The following is a 23,755-nucleotide window of genomic DNA, read 5'->3' on the forward strand; positions in this document are numbered from 1 at the left end:
TTGCAGTGACCATTAGGCAGAAGCTACAGAAGCCTGAAGTCCCCACACAACCAGATTCAGGAATAGAAACTGTTCAGTTCATGAACTAACTCACAAAACTCTAATCACTACCTCAGTACATCACTATGACAACCTTGATCACTTTACACTACAACAGTCTTTGTTTATTTTTTCATTCTGATTGTGTTATTTCCTGTAAAAATTATGTATAATTTATGTTTTCATTGTGAGTGCTACCTCTGTGACTCTATAGCATGTGATGTTGCTGCAAGTGTGTGTGTTTTTTGAGCTGGTGCTTACATGGACTTGTGCATGGAACATTAAAACTTTGAATGGACAATCTGTCGGGCACATGGACAAGGAAGGTTTAGAAGGATCTGGGCTAAACCCTGGCAAAAGGGACTAGTTTGGATGGGGCATGTTGTTCATCATGGACCAGTTGGGCTGATGGACCTGTTTCTGGGCAGTATATCTCTGCAATTAAACATTAGTGAGAGTGATGAAGTCTCAGAGCCTCCATTATAACAGTCCATTGCAGCCATTTCTGGATCTTCCAGTAAACACCTATTGACGTGACAGGAGGAGGCTGCTTGGGCAGTTGTGGACTTTCCACCTCATGGAGTATGAAGAAGGTTCACCAGATTGATTCCTGGGATGGCAGGACTTTCATATGAAGAAAGACTGGATCGACTAGGCTTATACTCACTGGAATTTAGAAGATTGAGGGGGGGATCTTATTGAAACGTATAAAATTCTAAAGGGATTGGACAGACTAGATGCAGGATGATTGTTTCCAATGTTGGGGAAGTCCAGAACGAGGGGTCACAGTTTAAGGATAAAGGGGAAGCCTTTTAGGACCGAGATGAGGAAAAACTTCTTCACACAGAGAGTGGTGAATCTGTGGAATTCTCTGCCACAGGAAACAGTTGAGGCCAGTTCATTGGCTATATTTAAGAGGAAGTTAGATATGGCCCTTGTGGCTGAAGGGATCGGGGGTATGGAGAGAAAGCAGGTACAGGGTTCTGAGTTGGATGATCAGCCATGATCATACTGAATGGTGGTGCAGGCTCGAAGGGCCGAAAGGCCTACTCCTACACCTATTTTCTATGTTTCTATGTTTACCAAACTAATCCCGCTGGGGTGCATTGCAGATTTTTTCATTGTCTGATTCACTGATCTTTATTCTACAGATGATCTCTTCCCTGCTGTTCCTGAATGGGTCCTGCCACTGGTCGTCACCATTTGTGTTCTAATTGCTGCTAACTCCACTGTGATTTATTGGAATGTGAAACAAAACAGACGCATAAAAGGTACGTTTCTGCAATATTGTGAAGTACTGGCCTGGAAATCCACTGGAACATCTCCCAGTTTCCCTCTAAAATTTCGATGAAAAGCCAGAGCATTTTCTGGAGAAATCATGTAAAATCCACATTTCCCAGCAAGGTCTGACATTCCAGCAGTGAATGTTGTCTCTGGAAAGAATATTTGTAGCCATAGAGATGGGAAGTAAGGAAGGAAACTGCCCGATGTTGCATCTCCTGTGTCTGCATGGTGACGTGCCCGGAGGTTCAACTGGTCACTGATTCACCTGCTTCCGATAACTTGGTTCCCGATGTTTGGGCTCCTCTACAGTTATGAAACTGTTTACAGTTTGTATGATAACTTTGTTTAATAGCTCAAACCAAATTTTAAAATATGCATTTTCATCACGTATCCTAACCCTGTGAGCTCTCCACTCACAGTGCCCTACAATGGTCTAAAGAGGCTGATCAGGGGCTGAAGGACAGAACTTCATTTTTTAAGTATAAAGCACAAAAAGTGCTGGTGGAACTCAGCATCTGTGGAAAGAAATAAACAGTCAATGTCTCAGACCAAGACCCTTGATTGGAAAGGAAGGGTGAAGAAGCCAGCAAGAACATGGGTGGAGGGGATGGAGTACAATCCAGAGGCTGGTAGGTGAAGGCAGGTGAGGGAAAAGAGTGGTAGATGAGGGAGAGAATTGAATTGTGAAGATGGGAGATGATAGACTGAAAAAGTAAAGTGCTGAAGCAGAAGGAATTTTTATTGGAGAGGAGAATGGATCGGGGAGAGAGAGAAGAAGAAGGGAGCTGATAGGCAGTGGAGGAGAAGCGGTAAGAGGGAAGTCAGAATGGGGAATGGAAAAAGAGAAGAGGGAAAGCATCAGAAGGAGGTGATAGGCATGTTAGGAGAGAAGCACTGTAAGGATACCATACAGCCCTCATTGCTGAGGGAAAGCTCCATTCAATGCAGGTTGGCACTTCCATTGTATCCTGGATAATGGACTACCTGACTGGCAGACCACAGTTTGTGTGGCTTCACAGCTGTGTGTCAGACATGACTAGAAGCAGCACTGGGGCCCCACAGGCAATGGTATTGGCTCCCTTCCTGTTTACCCTCTATACCCCAGACTTTAGATACAACACAGTCATTTCATCTGTAGAAAATTATCTGACAACTTAGCAATAGTGTATAAAGGGAGGCTGGGAGGATGAATACAGGGCCTTGGTGGAGGATGTTTGTCATGGGTCTGGAGGACTGGAATTTGCAAATATCACTCCACCCTTTAAGAAGGGAGGAAGGCAAAAGAAAGGAAATTTTAGGCTAGTTAGCCTAACCTCAGTGGTTGCTAAACTGTTGGAGTCTATTATTAAGGATGAGGTTTTGGGGTACTTGGAGACTAATGACAAAAAAAGTCAAAGTCAGCATGGTTTCTGTAACAGGAAATCTTGCCTGACCAATCTGTTGGAGTTCTTCGAGGAAGTAACAAGCAGGGTGGACAAAGGAGAGGCAGTGGAAGTGATTTACTTGGATGTTCAGAAGGCATTTGATAAGGTGCCACACATGAGGCTGCTTAGCAAATAAAATCCTGTGGATTTCACAGGAAAGATACTGGTATGGAGAGGAACTGGTGGAAGGCAGGAGGCAGTGAGTGGGAATAAAAGGGGCCTTTTCTGGTTGGCTGTCACTGACTAGTGGTATTCCTCAGGGGTCGGTTTCCTGTGGTGGAGATATCCAGAACTAGAGGGCACAGCCTCAATATTGAGGGGTGACCTTTTAGAAAAGAGGTAAGGAGAACTTTTTTTTAGCCAGAGAGTAGTGAATCTGTGGAATGCTCAGCCACAGACTGTGGTGGAGGCCAAGTCCGTGGGAATATTTCGGGCAGAAGTTGATCATTTCCTGATCGGTCAGGGCATCAAAGGATATGGGGAGTGGCAGGTTCATGGGGTTGGGTGGGATCTGAGATCAGCACTCCTGGATGGTGGAGTAGACTCGATGGGCTGAATGGCCTAATCTGCTCATTTGCCTTCTGGTCTTGGACTTTGTCAAATGGTGCAAGCTGAATCACCTTCAGCTCAACATCAGGAAGGCAAAGGAGATGGTGGTGGACTTTAGGAAGACTGATCCCGCACTGCTCCCTGTTACTATTGATGGTGAGGACGTGGATGTGGTGAGGACCTACAAGTACCTGGGGGTGCACCTGGATGACAGACTTTAGTGGAGCACCAACACTGAAGCTGTGTACAAGAAGGATCAGAGTTTCCTCTACTTTCTGAGGAGACTGAGGTCCTTTGGAGTCTGCAGGCCTCATGTTCATTCTCATGTTCTACTAGTCTGTTGTCACCGATACAATCTTCAATGCGGTGGTGTGCTGGGGCAATGACATCAACACTGGAGATGCCAACAGGCTCAATAAACCGATTAGACAGGCTGGCTCTGTAAAAGGAGTCAAACTGTGCACACTGGAGGCTGTTGTTGGACAAAGGACCCGACGGAAAATATGGGCAATGTTTCTCACCCTCTGCATGTCACCGAGACTGAACAGAGGATCACTTTTAGTAATAAACTAAGACAACTGCGCTGGTCCAAAAATCGCTGTATGAGGTCATTCTTACCCTCAGCCATTAGGCTCGATAATCAGTCAACTCTAGAGGGGAAGTGATGACCCCTCCTGTTAGACTGTTTGAGGTTACATTTTCAATTCTAATATCTATAATATCCTTTGACTACAATAAAGTATCTATCTATCTAGAAGGGGTCAGAGGAGAGTCAGAAAGGGGAATAGAAAAATAGTGGAGGGAGGGCATCAGAGGGAGGTGATAGGCAGGTTAGGAGAAGAGAGGGAGTAAGGAGGGAGTCAGAGTGGGAAATGGAAAAAGGGAGAAGTTGGGTGGGGGAGAAATTGATATTCATGCCATCAGGTTGGAAACTAATATCAGGTGTTGCTTCTCCAACACAAGAGTGGCCTCATTGTGCCAGGAGAGGAAGCTCAATATGTCGGAATGGGAATGGGGATTGGCATTAAAATGGTTGGCCACTGGGAAATCCTGCTTGATGCAGGTGGAGTGATGGTGCCGACAAGACAGTCCCCCAATCTACATCGGGTCTCACGAATGCAGAAGAGGTCACACTGTGAGCACCATATACAGCTGGTAGCTCACAGCATTTCAAATTCACCACTGAGTGTAACCACTTCAAACCATGATCACTGTGTTCATGTTTTCCTACAGCAACTGTTGGGAATGGTTTTTGTGTTGTCATTTATCATCTCCACAGCTGCCTGACCCTCTGAGTGTTCCCCATTCTTTCAGATCTCCAGCATCTGAAGCGAAATCATTGTCCTGAAAATTTGTTGTTGTTCTAATATACCACTGGTCTGTCTTTTCAGAGCTGGAACTTCAGAAATCCATCGTAGAATCTGGTAAGAGTTCAATATTGAAATATTCAAAAACTACAAGAAATAGCCATTTTATTTAATAAAAACATTTTCTTCTGTGAGGATGAATTATTTAAGTCTTTCATGACATTGCTCTGTTTAGAGATTTGTATATTAATAATAATAAACTAATTCCCTGTATTTTGCAACCAAGGCTCCTTAAAATAATCTTGATCAAATACAAGAGACTTCAGATTTGGAGTGAACAATCTTCTCTGGGAACATTGGGTTAAACATAATCTGTCGGGGGGAGTGATGGTTGGTGAGCAAAGGTCTTTCATATTTGGGGTAAAGCTGCAGTAAGACTGGATGTTTTCAGTTTAAAGCCTCCATAAAGACTGATGCAGGATTTTGACCAAAATTGTCAAAATTTCACTTCACCACCAGCCCGCCCCCCACCCCAGAGATGCTGCTCACTGATTTCCTCCACCCATTGTTTGTTGTGTGAACTAATCCTCGTCATGTGAATGAAATGCTCTGGGTGGAATTTTCCAAGCCCTTGTGCTTTGGGTGTTTCACCCCAACCTTGAGAACATGGTGGCAAATTCCTAGAACTGGGTTTGTATTTCTGCACCGAAGATCAATCACCACTCTGACACAGGCTGGAATATTACAGGGTCAGATGTTGCTGACCCCAGCCCACACTCACCCTGTGTCTGCACCCGTGTTCTGCAGTCCGACAGTCCCGAAGGTCCGAATAATACCTCTCACACCCTCACCTCCCACACACACGCTCACCTCCCCCAACTCTGCCTCACCTCCCCCACACTTTCCCTCACCTCCCCTACTCCACTCAACTCCCCCTCCCCTCACCTCCTGCACTCTTCCCTCACCTCCCACACTCCGCCTCACCTCCCCAACTCCATCCTCACTTCCCCCACTCCCCCTCTCCTCCCACACTCTCCCTCACCTCCCACACTCCGCACTCACCTCCCACCCATCCCCTCACCTCCCACACACCCCCTCACATCCCACACTCACCCTCACCTCCACCCATCCCCTCACCTCCCACACACCCCCTCACATCCCACACTCCCCCCTCACTGCCCCCACTCCCCCTCACCTCCCACACTCACCTTCAACTCCCACACTCCCCCTCACATCCCACACTCACCCTCAACTACCACACACCTCTCACCTCCCCCACTTCCCCCTCATCAAATCATCATAGATTTGCTAAGGCTACTGGGGAGACTTTAAACTAGAATGGTTGGGGGTGGAAATCAATTGAAGAGACTAGGGAAGAGGAGGTTAGTTCACAAATAGAGAAAGCTAGTAGACAGTGTGTGAGGGAGGATAGGCAGGTGATAGAGAAGGGGAGCGCTCAGACCGAAGATGTAGGGGAGAAGGAAGAAAAAGATAATAAAGTTGATCACATTGTTAGGGATAAACAGAGAGGAACAGGTAGAGAGACTAGGGAGACTATTTGGGTGGAATTGAAGAATGGGAATGGTGTAGTATCACTTATAGGGGTGTATTATAGACCACCTAATGGGGAGCGAGAATTGGAGGAGCAAATTTGTAAGGAGATAGCAGATATTTGTAGTAAGCACAAGGTTGTGATTGTGGGAAATTTTAATTTTCCACACATAGACTGGGAATCCCATTCTGTAAAAGGGCTGGATGGTTTGGAGTTTGTAAAATGTGTGCAGGATAGTTTTTTGCAGCAATACATAGAGGTACTGACGAGAGAAGGGGCAGTGTTGGATCTCCTGTTAGGGAATGAGATAGGTCAGGTGACGGTGTATGTGTTGGGAGCACTTCAGGTCCAGTGATCACAATACCATTAGTTTCAATATAATTATGGAGAAGGATAGGACTGGACCCAGGGTTGAGATTTTTGATTGGAGAAAGGCTAACTTTGAGGAGAAGCGAAAGGACTTACAGACAGACAGACAAACATACTTTATTGATCCCGAGGGAAATTGGGTTTCATTACAGCTGCACCACCAAGAATAGTGAAGAAATATAGCAATATAAAACCATAAATAATTGGGACAATTTGTTTTATGGGAAGGATGTAATGGAGAAATGGAGGTCATTTAAAGGTGAAATTTTGAGGGTACAGAATCTTTATGTTCCTGTTAGGTTGAAAGGAAAGGTTAAAAGTTTGAGAGCGCCATGGTTTTCAAGGGATGTTGGAAACTTGGTTCAGAAAAAGAGAGAGATCTACAATAAATATAGGCTGCATGAAGTAAATGAGGTGCTCGAGGAATATAAAGAATGTAAAAAGAATCTTAAGAAAGTAATTAGAAAAGCTAAAAGAAGATATGAGGTTTATTTGGCAAGTAAGATGAAAATAAATCTGAAGGGTTTCTACAGTTATATTAATAGCAAAAGGATAGTGAGGGATAAAATTGGTCCCTTAGAGAATCAGAGTGGACAGCTATGTGTGGAGCTGGAAGAGATGGGAAAGATTTTAAACAGTTTCTTTTCTTCGGTATTCACTAAGGAGAAGGATATTGAATTGTGTAAGGTAAGGGAAACAAGTAGGGAAGTTATGGAAACTATAACAATTAAAGAGGAGGATGTACTGGCGCTTTTAAGGAATATAAAAGTGGATGAATCTCCAGTTCCTGACAGGATATTCCCTACGACCTTGAGGGAAGTTGGTGTAGAAATAGCAGGGGCTCTGACAGAAATATTTCAAATGTCATTAGAAATGGGGATGGTGCCGGAGGATTGGCGTATTGCTCATGTGGTTCTGTTGTTTAAAAAGGGTTCCAAGAGTAAACCTAGCAATTATAGGCCTGTCAGTTTGACGTCAGTGGTAGTAACTTAATGGAAAGTATTCTTAGAGATGGTATATATAATTATCTGGATAGACAGGGTCTGATTAGGAACAGTCAGCATGGATTTGTGCGGGGAAGGTCATGTTTGACAAATTATTGAATTTTTTGAAGAGGTTACGAGGAAAGTTGACGAGGGTAAAGCAGTGGATGTTGTCTACATGGACTTCAGTAAGGCCTTTGACAAGGTTCCGCACGGAAGGTTAGTTAGGAAGGTTCAGTCATTAGATATTAATATTAAAGTACCGTAGATTCCGGATTATAAGCCGCTACTTTTTTCCCACATTTTGAACAGCTTTGAACTCTGCGGCCTATAATCCAGAGCGGCTAATACATGGTTTTTTTTCATGCCGCCTCGTAAACATTTTGCCTCGTAACAGTAGACCAGTAAAATTGATGAGTAGTTCACAGAGGTCCAATGAAATTGTACGATAAATCAAGCGCACTTTCACAATTAAATTATTGTAAATCAGTCATTTGTACTCACCCTCATCAACATGGAAAATACTCGAAGAAAAGCAAGACCCGAGCGCGTCAGACCCGATTAGACCCGATCGCGTTACGCAAGCGCGTCAGACCCGATTGGACCCGATCGCGTTACGCAAGCGCGTCAGACCCGATTGGACCCGATCGCGTTACGCAAGCGCGTCAGACCCGATTGGACCCGATCGCGTACGCAAGCGCGTCAGACCCGATTGGACCCGATCGCGTTGCGCAAGCGCGTCAGACCCGATTGGACCCGATCGCGTTGCGCAAGCGCGTCAGACCCGATTAGACCCGAGCGAAAACGCTGCTTTTAAGTTAAAGTCGATCAATAACTTTTCCTGGTAGGCTGCAGTATATATATTTTTACCAGTCGCTAGGAGATATTGGAATGTTGTTCGTGCTGTTCAGTAAAAAAGTATATGCAACGTAATTTGTGTTACCGATACGTATGTATATTTAAAAGTAGCGGTGCGGCCTAAAATCCGGTGCGGCCTTTACAATTAAAAAATTGATTTTATTTCTAAAATTAGAGCCTGCGGCTTTTAATCAGGTGCGCTCTGTAGTCCGGAATCTACGGTAGTAAAATGGATTCAACAGTGGCTGGATGGGAGATGCCAGAGAGTAGTGGTGGATAACTGTTTGTCAGGTTGGGGGCCGGTGACTAGTGGTGTGCCTCAGGGATCTGTACTGGGTCCAGTGTTGTTTGTCATATACATTAATGATCTGGATGAAGGGGTGATAAATTGGATTAGTAAGTATGCAGATGATACTAAGGTAGGTGCATTGTGGATAATGAAGTAGGTTTTCAAAGCTTGCAGAGAGATTTAGGCCATTTAGAAGAGTGGGCTGAATGATGGCAGATGGAGTTTAATGCTGATAAGTGTGAGGTGCTACATTTTGGTAGGAATAATCCACATAGGACATACATGGTAAATGGTAGGGCATTGAAGCATGCAGTAGAACAGAGTGATCTAGGAATAATGGTGCATAGTTCCCTGAAGGTGGAATCTCATGTGGATTGGGTGGTGAAGAAAGCTTTTGGTATGCTGGCCTTTATAAATCAGAGCATTGAGTATAGGAGTTGGGATGTAATGTTAAAATTGTACAAGGCATTGGTAAGGCCGGATTTGGAGTATTGTGTACAGTTCTGGTCACGAAATTATATGAAAGATCTCAACAAAATAGAGAGAGTACAGAGAAGATTTTCTAGAATGTTACCTGGGTTTCAGCACCTAAGTTACTGGGAAAGGTTGAACAAGTTAGGTCTTTATTCTTTGGAGCATAGAAGGTTGAGGGGGGACTTGATAGAGGTATTTAATATTATGAGGGGGATAGATAGAGTTGACGTGGATAGGCTTTTTCCATTGAGAGTAGGGGAGATTCAAACAAGAGGGCATGATTTGAGAGTTAGGGGGCAAAAGTTTAAGGGTAACACAAGGGGGAATTTCTTTACTCAGAGAGTGGTAGCTGTGTGGAATGAGCTTCCAGTAGAACTGGTAGAGGCAGGTTCGGTATTGTCATGTAAAGTAAAATTGGATAGGAATATGGACAGGAAAGGAATGGAGGGTTATGGGCTGAGTGCGGGCCAGTGGGACTAGGTGAGAGTAAGCGTTCGGCACGGACTAGAAGGGCCGAGATGGCTTGTTTCCGTGCTGTAATTGTTATATCTCACTACTCTCCCCTCATCTCTCCACTCACCCCTCACATCCCCCACTCCCTCCTCACCTCACACACTCCCCCTCAACTATGCCACACCCCCTGACCGCCTCACCTCCCCCTCTGCCTCAACTCCCATGCTCCCATCACACCTCCCACACTCCCTCACTTCCCCCACTCCCCATCCCACACTCCACCCTCATGTCCGCAACTCCCCCTCACCTCCGCCTGCCCCTCACATCCCGCACTCCTACCACAACTCTGCCACTCCCCGCTCACCTCCCACACTCCCCTTTCCTTCCACACTCCCCCTCACATCCCAAACTCCCTCCTCACCTCTCACACTCACCCCTCAACTACACCACACCCCTTACCTCCCACTCTGCGCCTCACCTCCCATACTCCTCCTCACCTCCCCCACTCACCCCTCCTCCCTTACACTCCATTTCACCTCCAACACTCCCCCCCACATCTCCCATATTCCCCCTCACCTTGCACACTCTGCCCTCATACCCCACACTCCCACTCACTGCCAACACCCACCCCTCAACCCCCACGCTCCCCTTAACCTCACCCGCTCCCCCGCACCTCCCCTGCTCCCCTTCACCTCCCACATTCCCCCCTCGACTCCCACATTTCCCCCTCACCTCCCATGCTCCCCCTTCACCTAGCACACTCCTCCCTCACCTCCCACACTCACCCTCACCTCCCCTTTCCCTCTCTCCCCTACGCCCCCTCACCTCCTTCACTCCTCCCTCACCTGTCACACTCGCCCTCACCTCCCACACTCCCCCTCACAACTCACATTACCCCCTCACCACCCACACTGAACCTCAACTACCACACTCTTCCTCAACTCGAAACTCCACCCCTCACCTCCCATACTCCCCACTCACCTCCTTCTCCTCCAGCACTCCCCCTCACATTCCACACTCTCCCTCACCTCCCCTTTCCCTCTCTCCCCTACTCCCCCTCAACACCCACACTCCCCCTCACGTCCCACACTCCCTATACCTTACCTACTCACCCCTCGTCTCCCACACTCCCTCATACCTACCCCACTCACACTTCAACTCCCACACTCAACCCTCACCTCCCTCACTCCCCCTTACCTCCCCTCCCACACTCCCTGCTCACCTCCCACACTCCCCTTCACCTCCTCCACTCCTCCCTCACATGCCACACTCCCCTTCACCTCCCACACTCACCCTCACCTCCCCTTTCCCTCTCCCCCTACTCTCACTAACCACCCACACTCCCCCTCACTTCCCACAATCCCTGTCACCTCCCCCACTCACAGTTCACCTCCCACACTCACCCCTCAACTCCCACACTCCCCGCTCACCTCCCACACACCCCTCACCACCTCCACCCCTCCCTCACCTCTACACTCCACCTCACCTCCCAAGCTCCGGCTCACAACTCCCACTCTCCCTCACCTCCTACGCTCACCCTCAACTACCACACTCCTCCCTTACCTCCCACACTCACCCCTCAACTCACCCTCTCACCCTCACCTCAACACTCCACCCCTCACCTCTCATTCCCCCCTCACCTAGCACACTCCTCCCTCACCTCCGGCACTCCCCCTCACCTCCCCCACTCACCCTCACCTCCCCTTTCCCTCTCTCCCCTATGCCCCCTCACCTCCTCCACTCCTCCCTCACCTGTCACACTCGCCCTCACCTCCCACACTCCCCCTCAAAACTCACATTACCCCCTCACCACCCACACTGACCCTCAACTACCACACTCTTCCTCAACTCGACACTCCACCCCTCACCTCCCATACTCCCCATTCACCTCTGGCATACCTCCTTCTCCTCCAGCACACCCCCTCACATTCCATACTGTCCCTCACCTCCCCTTTCCCTCTCTCCCCTACTCCCCCTCAACACCCACACTCCCCCGCACGTCCCACTCTCCCTATACCTTACCTACTCACCCCTTGTCTCCCACACTCCCTCATACCTACCCCACTCACACTTCACCTCCCACACTCAACCCTCACCTCCCTCACTCCCCCTTAACTCCCCTCTCACCCTCCCCTCCCACACTCCCCGCTCACCTCCCACACTCCCCCTCACCTCCTCCACTCCTTCCTCACCTGCCACACTCACCCCTCACCTCCCTCAATCCCCCATACCTCCCCTCCCACAATTCCCGCTCACCCCCCACACACCCCTCACCTCTGCAAATCACCCCCAAACCCCTACACTCCCCCTCACCTCCCCAGCTCCCCCTCACCTCCAACGTTCCCCTTCACCGCCCACACTTCCCCCTCGTCCCACACTCACCCCTCACCTGCACACACCCCCTCCACTGCCGCTCTCCCCCTTATCTCAACACTCCCCAACTCCCCCTCACCTCCCCCACTCGACCCTCACTTACCACTCTCCCCCTCAACTCCCACACTCCCTTCCTCACCTCCCATACTCCCCCTCACATCCCATACTCCCCCTCAACCTCCCACTCACCCTCATCTCCCCAACCCTCCCTCATCTCCCACACCCCTCCCTCATCTCCCACACCCCTCCCTCATCTCTCACACTCACCTCTCACCTCCCACACTCACTCCTCACCTCCACACACCCCATTAACTCCCCCACACCACCCCCAGCTCGACACTCCTCCCTCACCTCCGGCACTTCCCCTCACCTCCCACACTCACCCTCACCTCTCCTTTCCCTCTCTCCCCTACTCCCACTCACCACCCACACTCCCTCTCACATCCCTTACTCCCTGTCACCTCCCCCACTCACAGTTCACCTCCCACACTCACCCCTCAACTCCCACACTCCCACTCACCTTCCCCACTCCTCCCTCACCTGCCACACTCCTCCTCATCTCCCAAACCCACTCCTCACATCCAGCACTTTCCCGCACCTCCCACACTCCCCTCACCTCCCACACTCACCCTCAACTACCACACTCCCCCTCACCTCCCACACTCACCCTCAACTACCACACTCCTCCCCTCACCTCTCATACTCCCCCCTCACCTCCCCTTTCCCTCTTTCCCCTACTCCCCCCCATCTACCACACTCCCTCTAACATCCCACACTCCCACTCACCTTCCCCACTCCTCCCTCATCTGCCACACACCCCTCATCTCCCAAACCCACTCCTCACATCCAGCACTCCCCCTCACCTCCCATACTCACCCCTCACCTCCCTCATTCCCCCATACCTCCCCCTCCCCTCCCACGATTCCCACTCACCCCCACAAACCCCTCACCTCTGCAACTCACCCTCCAATCCCCACACTCCCCCTAACATCCCACACTCCCCCTCACCTTCCCCACTCCTCCATCACCTGCCACACTGCTCCTCATCTGCCACACACCCCCACATCTCCCAAAACAACTCCTCATATCCCACACTCCCCCTCACCTCCAACACTCCCCCTCACATCCCACACTCCCCTCACCTCCCACACTCACCATCAACTATGACACTCCTCCCTCACTCCCCTCTCACCTCCCCACTTGACCCTCACTTACCCCTCTCCCCCTCAACTCCCACACTCCCTTCCTCACCTCCCATACTTCCCCTCACATCCCACATTCCCCCTCAACCTCCCACACACCCTCATCTCCCACACTCACCTCCCACACTCACTCCTCACCTCCACACAACCCATTAACTCCCCCACTCCCCCTCATCGTGACACGCCACCCCTCTCCTCCCAGACTCCACCTTCACCTAGCACACTCCTCCCTCACCTCCGGCACTCCCCCTCACCTCCCACACTCTCCCTCACCTCCCCTTGCCCTCTCTCCCCTACTCCCCCTCATCTCCCACACTCCCCCTAACATCCCACACTCCCCCTCACCTTCCCCACTCCTCCCTCACCTGCCACACTCCTCCTCATTTGCCACACACCCCCTCATCTCCGAATCTCACTCCTCACATCCCACACTCACCATCAACTACGACAATCCTCCCTCACTCCCCTCTCACCTTCCACACTCACCCTTCAACTCCCCCACTCCCCCGCATCTCGACACTCCACCCCTCACCTCCCATACTCCTCCTTCACCTAGCACACTCCACTCTCACCTCCGGCACTCCCCCTCACCTACCCTTTCCCTCTCTCCCCAACACCCCTCTCCTCCTCCACTCCTCCCTCAACTCCCTCACTCCTCCCTCACCTCCGGAACTCCACTTCACCTCCCACACTCTAACTCACCTCCCCTTTCCCTCTCTCCACTACATCCTCTCACCTCCCACACTCCCCCTCATATCCCACACTCCCTCTCACCTCCCACACTCGCCCCTCACCTCGACACCCCCCTCACCTCCCACACTGACCCTCAACTACCACACTCCTCCCTCACATCCCATAGTCACCCCTCGACTCCCCCACTCCTACTCATCTTGACACTACACCACTCACCACCCATAATCCCCCCTCACCTCCCACACTCCTCCCTCACCTCCGGCTCTCCCCCTCACCTCCCACACCCTCCCTCAACTCCCCTTTCCCTCTCTCCAGTACATCCTCACACCTCCCACAGCCCCTCACATCCCACACTGCCTCTCATCTCCCACACTCTCCCCTCACCTCGACACTCCCCCCTCACCTCCGGCACTCTCCTTCACCTCCGGCATTCCGCCTTCACCTCCCACACTCCCCCTCACATCCCACACTCCCTGTCACATCCCCCTGACACCACCTCCCACACTCACACTCAACTCCCCCACCACTCCCTCACCTGCCACACTCGACCTCACCTCCCAAGCTCCCACTCACATCTCCCACTCTCCCTCACTTCCCACACTCCTCACACATCTCACACACCCCCCTCACCTCCACCACTCCCCCTCATCTTACACACTCATCACTCACTTCAACACAGCCCCTCAACTCCCCCACTCCCCCTCTCCTCCCATATTCCCCCCTCACCTCCCACACTCCTCCCTCACCTCCGGCACACCCCCTCTCCTCCCATATTCCTCCCTCACCTCCCACACTCCTCCCTCACCTCCGGCACACCCCCTCACCCACACTCTCCATCACCTCGACACTCCCCCCTCACCTCCCACACTCACCCTGAACTACCACACTCCTCCTACACTCCCCTCTCACCTTCCACACACAGCCCTCATCTCCACACACCCCCTCCACTCCCCCTCACCTCCCACACTCACCATTAACTACCACACTCCCTCACACCTCCTACACTCCCCCTCACCTGACACACTCCCCCATCACCTCCCAAACTCCCCCTCACCTCCACAGAAAAACACTCAACACCCCCACTCACTCTCATCTCGGCACTCCACCCCTCAACTCCCACATTCCCCTCACCTTCCACACTCACCCTCAACTGCCCTCAAGACACACCCCCTCAACTGGCCCACTCCCCCTCATCTCGAAACTCCACCCCGCACCTCCCATACACCCCATTCACCTCTCACACTCCTCTCTCACCTGCGGAACTCCCCCTCACCTGCCACACTCTCCCTCACCTCCCCTTTCCCTCTCTCCGCTACATCCTCTCACCTCCCACACACACCCCTCACCTCCACACACCCCCTCCACTCCCCCTCATCTTGACACTCCACCTCTCACCTCCAGCATTCTCCCTCACCTCCGGCACTTCGTCTTCACCTCCCACACTCCCCCTGACCTCCCCAACTCACCCCTGAACCCCCACCACCTCACCTCCCCGCACCCCCTCAAATACCACACCCCTCCCTCAGCTCCCAAACCCACCCCTCACCTCCCACACTCACCCCTAACTGCCCTCACTCCCCCTCACCTACCCTCTCCCCTCTCCTTGCACAATACCCGCTCACCTCCCACACTACTCCTCAACTCCACCACTCCTCCCTCACCTGCCACACTCCCCCATCACCTCCCAAACTACCCCTCACATCCCACACTCCCCTCACCTCCCAAACTCACCCCTAACTGCCCTCACTCCCCCTCACCTACCCTCTCCCTCTCTCCTTGCACAATACCCGCTCACCTCCCACACTACTCCTCAACTCCCCCACTCCTCCCTCACCTGCCACACTCCCCCATCACCTCCCAAACTCCCCCTCACCTCCCACACTCCCCCTCACATCCCACACTTCCCTCACCTCCAAACACCCCCTCAACTCCCCCACTCCCTCTCATCTCGACACTCCAACCCTCACCTACACACAACCCCTCACCTCCCACACTCCTCCTCACATCCCACGCTTCCTCTCACCTACCCCAATTCACCCCTCAACCACACTCACCCCTCACCACCACACTCCTTCAACTCCCCCACTTCCCCTCATCTCGACACTCCCCCTCATCTAAACACTCCACCCCTCACCTCCCACATTCCCCATCACCTCCCACCCAACCCCCTCACCCCCATTCCCACCTCATCTCCCCCCACTCCACCCTTGCTTCCGGCACTCCCGCTCAAATTCCCAACTCTCCCTCACCTACCCAACTCTCCCTCACCTACCCCACTCTCCCTCACCACCCCCACTCTCCCTCACCACCCCCACTCTCCCTCACCTACCCCACTCTCCCTCACCACCCCTACTCTCCCTCACCACCCCCACTCTCCCTCCCATCCACCACTCCACCTACCACACTCACCTCACTTTCCTCACTCGCCCTCACATCCCACACTCGCCCCTCACATCCCCCACTCCCCATTCACCTCCCCCACTCAACCCTCACCTCATCTTCTGGACTGTAAAGTCACCTCCTCAATTCCCCCTCACCTCCCCCTCTATACATTCACCTCATTCAGTCTCACTCATCTCACACACTCCCCCTCACCTCCCACACTGCCCCCTCACCTCCCACACTGCCCCCTCACCTCCCACACTCCCCGCTCACCTCCCACACTCACCCTCACCTTCCACACACTCCATCAACTACCCCACTCCCCCTCATCTCGACACTCCACCTCTCACCTCCCATACTCCCCCTTCACCTAGCACACTCCTCCCTCACCTCCGGCACTCCACCAACCCCCACACTCCCCCTGACCTTGCCAATTCACCCCCTCACCTTCCCCGCTCCCCCTCACGTCTCACACTGCCACCTCAAATCCCATACTCCCTCTCCCCACCCCCACTCCTCCCTTTCCTCCCCAACGCCTCCCTCACCTCACACACTCCCCCTCACGCCCCACACCCCTCCCTCACCTCCGACACTCCCCCTCACCCACACTCTCCCTCACCTCCCCTTTCCCTCTCTCCACTACATCCTCTCACCTCCCACACTGCCCCTCACATCCCACACTCCCACTCACTACCCACACTCACCCATCACCTCGACACTCCCCCTCACCTCCCACATTGACCCTCAACTAACACACTCCTCCCTCACCTCCCACACTCCCCCCTCAAATTCCACACACACCCCTCACCTCCACACACCCCCTCAAATACCCCACCCTCACCACCCAAACACCTCCTCACTTCCCCAACTCACCCCTCAGTCCCCACACTACCATTCATCTCCCTTCGCTCCCCATTAACTCCCATACTCCCCGTCCCCTCCCCCACTCCTCCCACACCTCCCCCACTCCTCCCTCACGTCCCACACTCCCCCCTCACCTCCCACACTACCCTTCACCTCCCACACATTCCATCACATCCCACACTCCGCATCACCTCCCACACTCACCCTCAAATACCACACCCCTCCCTCAGCTCCCACACCCACCCCTCACCTCCCACACACACCCCTTAACTCCCATACTCACCCCTCACCTCCCACACTCACCCTCACTTCCACACACCCCCCAACACCCCCACTCCCCCTCATCTCGACACTCCACCCCTCAACTCCCATACCCCTCTTCACGTGGCGCACTCCTCCCTCACCTCCGGCACTCCCCCTCACCTCCCACATTCCCCTCACCTTCCACACTCACCCCTAACCAACACACACCCCCTCAACTGCCCCACTCCCCCTCATCGCGAATCTCCACCCCTCAACTCCCATACCCCTCTTCACGTGGCGCACTCCTCCCTCACCTCCGGCACTCCCCCTCACCTCCCACATTCCCCTCACCTTCCACACTCACCCCTAACCAACACACACCCCCTCAACTGCCCCACTCCCCCTCATCGCGAAACTCCACCCCACACCTCCCATACTCCCCACTCACCTCCCACACTCCTCCCTCACCTCCAGAACTCCCCCTCACCTCCCACACTCTCCGTCACCTCCCCTTTCCCTCTCTCCACTACATCCTCTCACCTCCCACACTCCCCCTCATATCCCACACTCCCTCTCACCTCCCACACTCGCCCCTCACCTCGACACCCCCCTCACCTCCCACACTGACCCTCAACTACCACACTCCTCCCTCACATCCCATAGTCACCCCTCGACTCCCCCACTCCTACTCATCTTGACACTACACCACTCACCACCCATAATCCCCCCTCACCTCCCACACTCCTCCCTCACCTCCGGCTCTCCCCCTCACCTCCCACACCCTCCCTCAACTCCCCTTTCCCTCTCTCCAGTACATCCTCACACCTCCCACAGCCCCTCACATCCCACACTGCCTCTCATCTCCCACACTCTCCCCTCACCTCGACACTCCCCCCTCACCTCCGGCACTCTCCTTCACCTCCGGCATTCCGCCTTCACCTCCCACACTCCCCCTCACATCCCACACTCCCTGTCACATCCCCCTGACACCACCTCCCACACTCACACTCAACTCCCCCACCACTCCCTCACCTGCCACACTCGACCTCACCTCCCAAGCTCCCACTCACATCTCCCACTCTCCCTCACTTCCCACACTCCTCACACATCTCACACACCCCCCTCACCTCCACCACTCCCCCTCATCTTACACACTCATCACTCACTTCAACACAGCCCCTCAACTCCCCCACTCCCCCTCTCCTCCCATATTCCCCCCTCACCTCCCACACTCCTCCCTCACCTCCGGCACACCCCCTCTCCTCCCATATTCCTCCCTCACCTCCCACACTCCTCCCTCACCTCCGGCACACCCCCTCACCCACACTCTGCATCACCTCGACACTCCCCCCTCACCTCCCACACTCACCCTGAACTACCACACTCCTCCTACACTCCCCTCTCACCTTCCACACACAGCCCTCATCTCCACACACCCCCTCCACTCCCCCTCACCTCCCACACTCACCATTAACTACCACACTCCCTCACACCTCCTACACTCCCCCTCACCTGACACACTCCCCCATCACCTCCCAAACTCCCCCTCACCTCCACAGAAAAACACTCAACACCCCCACTCACTCTCATCTCGGCACTCCACCCCTCAACGCCCACATTCCCCTCACCTTCCACACTCACCCTCAACTGCCCTCAAGACACACCCCCTCAACTGGCCCACTCCCCCTCATCTCGAAACTCCACCCCGCACCTCCCATACACCCCATTCACCTCTCACACTCCTCCCTCACCTGCGGAACTCCCCCTCACCTGCCACACTCTCCCTCACCTCCCCTTTCCCTCTCTCCACTACATCCTCTCACCTCCCACACACACCCCTCACCTCCACACACCCCCTCCACTCCCCCTCATCTTGACACTCCACCTCTCACCTCCAGCATTCTCCCTCACCTCCGGCACTTCGTCTTCACCTCCCACACTCCCCCTGACCTCCCCAACTCACCCCTGAACCCCCACCACCTCACCTCCCCGCACCCCCTCAAATACCACACCCCCTCCCTCAGCTCCCAAACCCACCCCTCACCTCCCACACTCACCCCTAACTGCCCTCACTCCCCCTCACCTACCCTCTCCCCTCTCCTTGCACAATACCCGCTCACCTCCCACACTACTCCTCAACTCCACCACTCCTCCCTCACCTGCCACACTCCCCCATCACCTCCCAAACTACCCCTCACATCCCACACTCCCCTCACCTCCCAAACTCACCCCTAACTGCCCTCACTCCCCCTCACCTACCCTCTCCCTCTCTCCTTGCACAATACCCGCTCACCTCCCACACTACTCCTCAACTCCCCCACTCCTCCCTCACCTGCCACACTCCCCCATCACCTCCCAAACTCCCCCTCACCTCCCACACTCCCCCTCACATCCCACACTTCCCTCACCTCCAAACACCCCCTCAACTCCCCCACTCCCTCTCATCTCGACACTCCAACCCTCACCTACACACAACCCCTCACCTCCCACACTCCTCCTCACATCCCACGCTTCCTCTCACCTACCCCAATTCACCCCTCAACCACACTCACCCCTCACCACCACACTCCTTCAACTCCCCCACTTCCCCTCATCTCGACACTCCCCCTCATCTAAACACTCCACCCCTCACCTCCCACATTCCCCATCACCTCCCACCCAACCCCCTCACCCCCATTCCCACCTCATCTCCCCCCACTCCACCCTTGCTTCCGGCACTCCCGCTCAAATTCCCAACTCTCCCTCACCTACCCAACTCTCCCTCACCTACCCCACTCTCCCTCACCACCCCCACTCTCCCTCACCACCCCCACTCTCCCTCACCTACCCCACTCTCCCTCACCACCCCTACTCTCCCTCACCACCCCCACTCTCCCTCCCATCCACCACTCCACCTACCACACTCACCTCACTTTCCTCACTCGCCCTCACATCCCACACTCGCCCCTCACATCCCCCACTCCCCATTCACCTCCCCCACTCAACCCTCACCTCATCTTCTGGACTGTAAAGTCACCTCCTCAATTCCCCCTCACCTCCCCCTCTATACATTCACCTCATTCAGTCTCACTCATCTCACACACTCCCCCTCACCTCCCACACTGCCCCCTCACCTCCCACACTGCCCCCTCACCTCCCACACTCCCCGCTCACCTCCCACACTCACCCTCACCTTCCACACACTCCATCAACTACCCCACTCCCCCTCATCTCGACACTCCACCTCTCACCTCCCATACTCCCCCTTCACCTAGCACACTCCTCCCTCACCTCCGGCACTCCACCAACCCCCACACTCCCCCTGACCTTGCCAATTCACCCCCTCACCTTCCCCGCTCCCCCTCACGTCTCACACTGCCACCTCAAATCCCATACTCCCTCTCCCCACCCCCACTCCTCCCTTTCCTCCCCAACGCCTCCCTCACCTCACACACTCCCCCTCACGCCCCACACCCCTCCCTCACCTCCGACACTCCCCCTCACCCACACTCTCCCTCACCTCCCCTTTCCCTCTCTCCACTACATCCTCTCACCTCCCACACTGCCCCTCACATCCCACACTCCCACTCACTACCCACACTCACCCATCACCTCGACACTCCCCCTCACCTCCCACATTGACCCTCAACTAACACACTCCTCCCTCACCTCCCACACTCCCCCCTCAAATTCCACACACACCCCTCACCTCCACACACCCCCTCAAATACCCCACCCTCACCACCCAAACACCTCCTCACTTCCCCAACTCACCCCTCAGTCCCCACACTACCATTCATCTCCCTTCGCTCCCCATTAACTCCCATACTCCCCGTCCCCTCCCCCACTCCTCCCACACCTCCCCCACTCCTCCCTCACGTCCCACACTCCCCCCTCACCTCCCACACTACCCTTCACCTCCCACACATTCCATCACATCCCACACTCCGCATCACCTCCCACACTCACCCTCAAATACCACACCCCTCCCTCAGCTCCCACACCCACCCCTCACCTCCCACACACACCCCTTAACTCCCATACTCACCCCTCACCTCCCACACTCACCCTCACTTCCACACACCCCCCAACACCCCCACTCCCCCTCATCTCGACACTCCACCCCTCAACTCCCATACCCCTCTTCACGTGGCGCACTCCTCCCTCACCTCCGGCACTCCCCCTCACCTCCCACATTCCCCTCACCTTCCACACTCACCCCTAACCAACACACACCCCCTCAACTGCCCCACTCCCCCTCATCGCGAATCTCCACCCCTCAACTCCCATACCCCTCTTCACGTGGCGCACTCCTCCCTCACCTCCGGCACTCCCCCTCACCTCCCACATTCCCCTCACCTTCCACACTCACCCCTAACCAACACACACCCCCTCAACTGCCCCACTCCCCCTCATCGCGAAACTCCACCCCACACCTCCCATACTCCCCACTCACCTCCCACACTCCTCCCTCACCTCCAGAACTCCCTCTCACCTCCCACACTCTCCGTCACCTCCCCTTTCCCTCTCTCCACTACATCCTCTCACCTCCCACACTCCCCCTCATATCCCACACTCCCTCTCACCTCCCACACTCACCCCTCACCTCGACACACCCCCCTCACCTCCCACACTGACTCTTAACTACCACACTCCTCCCTCACATCCCACACTCCCTCTCACCTCCCACAGTCCCCCTCACATCCCACATTCCACCTCACCTCCCACACTCACCATTAACTACCACACTCCCTCTCACCTCCTACACTCCCCCTCACCTGACACACTCCCCCATCACCTCCCAAACTTCCCCTCACATCCCAAACTCCCCCTCACATCCCACACCCCCCTCACCTCCACACACACCCTCAACACCCCCACTCACACTGATCTCGACACTCCACCCCTCAACTCCCATACCCCTTTTCACATGGCGTACTCCTCCCTCACCTCCGGCACTCCCCCTCACCACCCACATTCCCTCTCTCCACTACATACTCTCACCTCCCACACTCCCTCTCATATCCCACACTCCCTCTCACCTCCCACACTCACCCCTCACCTCGACACTCCCCCCTCACATCACACACTGACCCTCAACTACCACACTCCTCACTCACCTCCCACACTCCCCCCTCAAATTCCACACACACCCGTCAACTCTCCCACTCCGCCTCATCTCGACACTCTACCTCTCACCTCCCATACTCCCCCTTCACCTAGCACACTCCTCCCTCACCTCCGGCACTCCCCCTCACCTCCCCAACTCCGCACTCAATCCCTACACTCATCCTCACCTCCCACGCTGCCCCCTCTACTCCCACACTCTCCCCTCACCTCCCCAACTCCGCACTCAACCCCCACGCTCCTCCCTCACCTCCCACAATCACTGCTCAACTCCCACACTCACCCCTCACCTCCTTCACTCCTCCCTCAACTGCCACACTCCCCCTCACCTCGCACACTCCCCCTCACCTCCCCAACTCCGCACTCAACCCCCACGCTCCTCCCTCACCTCCCACGCTGCCCCCTCCACTCCCACACTCTCCCTCACCTCCCACACACTCCATCACATCCCACACACCCCCTCACCTCCCACTCATCCCTTAACTCCCACACTCACCCCTCATCTCCCTGACTCCCCCTTACCTCCCCTCTCCCCCTCTCCTCGCACAATCCCCGCTCACCTCCCACTCCCCCGTCACCTCCCACAATCACTGCTCAACTCCCACACTCACCCCTCACCTCCTTCACTCCTCCCTCAACTGCCACACTCCCCCTCACCTCGCACACTCCCCCTCACCTCCCCAACTCCGCACTCAACCCCCACGCTCCTCCCTCACCTCCCACGCTGCCCCCTCCACTCCCACACTCTCCCTCACCTCCCACACACTCCATCACATCCCACACACCCCCTCACCTCCCACTCATCCCTTAACTCCCACACTCACCCCTCATCTCCCTGACTCCCCCTTACCTCCCCTCTCCCCCTCTCCTCGCACAATCCCCGCTCACCTCCCACTCCCCCGTCACCTCCCACAATCACTGCTCAACTCCCACACTCACCCCTCACCTCCTTCACTCCTCCCTCAACTGCCACACTCCCCCTCACCTCGCACACTCCCCCTCACCTCCCACACTCCCCCCTCACCTCCTTCACTCCTCCCTCAACTGCCACACTCCCCCTCACCACCCACACTCCCCCTCACCTCCCACAGTCCCCCTCACATCCCACACTCACACTCAACTCCCACACTCACCCCTCACCTCCTTCACTCCTCCCTCAACTGCCACACTCCCCCTCAACTCCCACACTCCCTCTCACCTCCCACAGTCCCCCTCACATCCCACATTCACACTCAACTACCACACTCACCTCTCACCTTCATACAACCACTCAACTCACCCACTCCCCCTCATCTCGACACTCCACCCCCT

At 54.4% G+C, this 23,755-nt stretch overlaps 2 protein-coding genes across 4 annotated transcripts in view; both read left to right on the forward strand.

Annotated features, from left to right (window-relative positions):
- The window catches only part of LOC140720464 (zinc-binding protein A33-like), a 348,439-nt gene that overhangs the window by 249,936 nt on the left and 74,748 nt on the right, over positions 1–23,755 (forward strand). Inside the window, exon 7 of the mRNA XM_073035318.1 lies at positions 7,510–7,538. Within this exon, the coding sequence (XP_072891419.1) occupies positions 7,510–7,538 (29 nt within the window). The remainder of the gene's footprint in view (positions 1–7,509; positions 7,539–23,755) is intronic.
- LOC140720368 (butyrophilin subfamily 3 member A3-like) overlaps positions 1–23,755 on the forward strand; it is a 665,711-nt gene that overhangs the window by 56,987 nt on the left and 584,969 nt on the right. The gene's annotated exons all lie outside the window — the stretch shown is intronic.

The sequence above is a fragment of the Hemitrygon akajei genome, chromosome 2 (genome assembly GCF_048418815.1).
Source record: "Hemitrygon akajei chromosome 2, sHemAka1.3, whole genome shotgun sequence".
Taxonomy (NCBI): Eukaryota; Metazoa; Chordata; class Chondrichthyes; order Myliobatiformes; family Dasyatidae; genus Hemitrygon; species Hemitrygon akajei.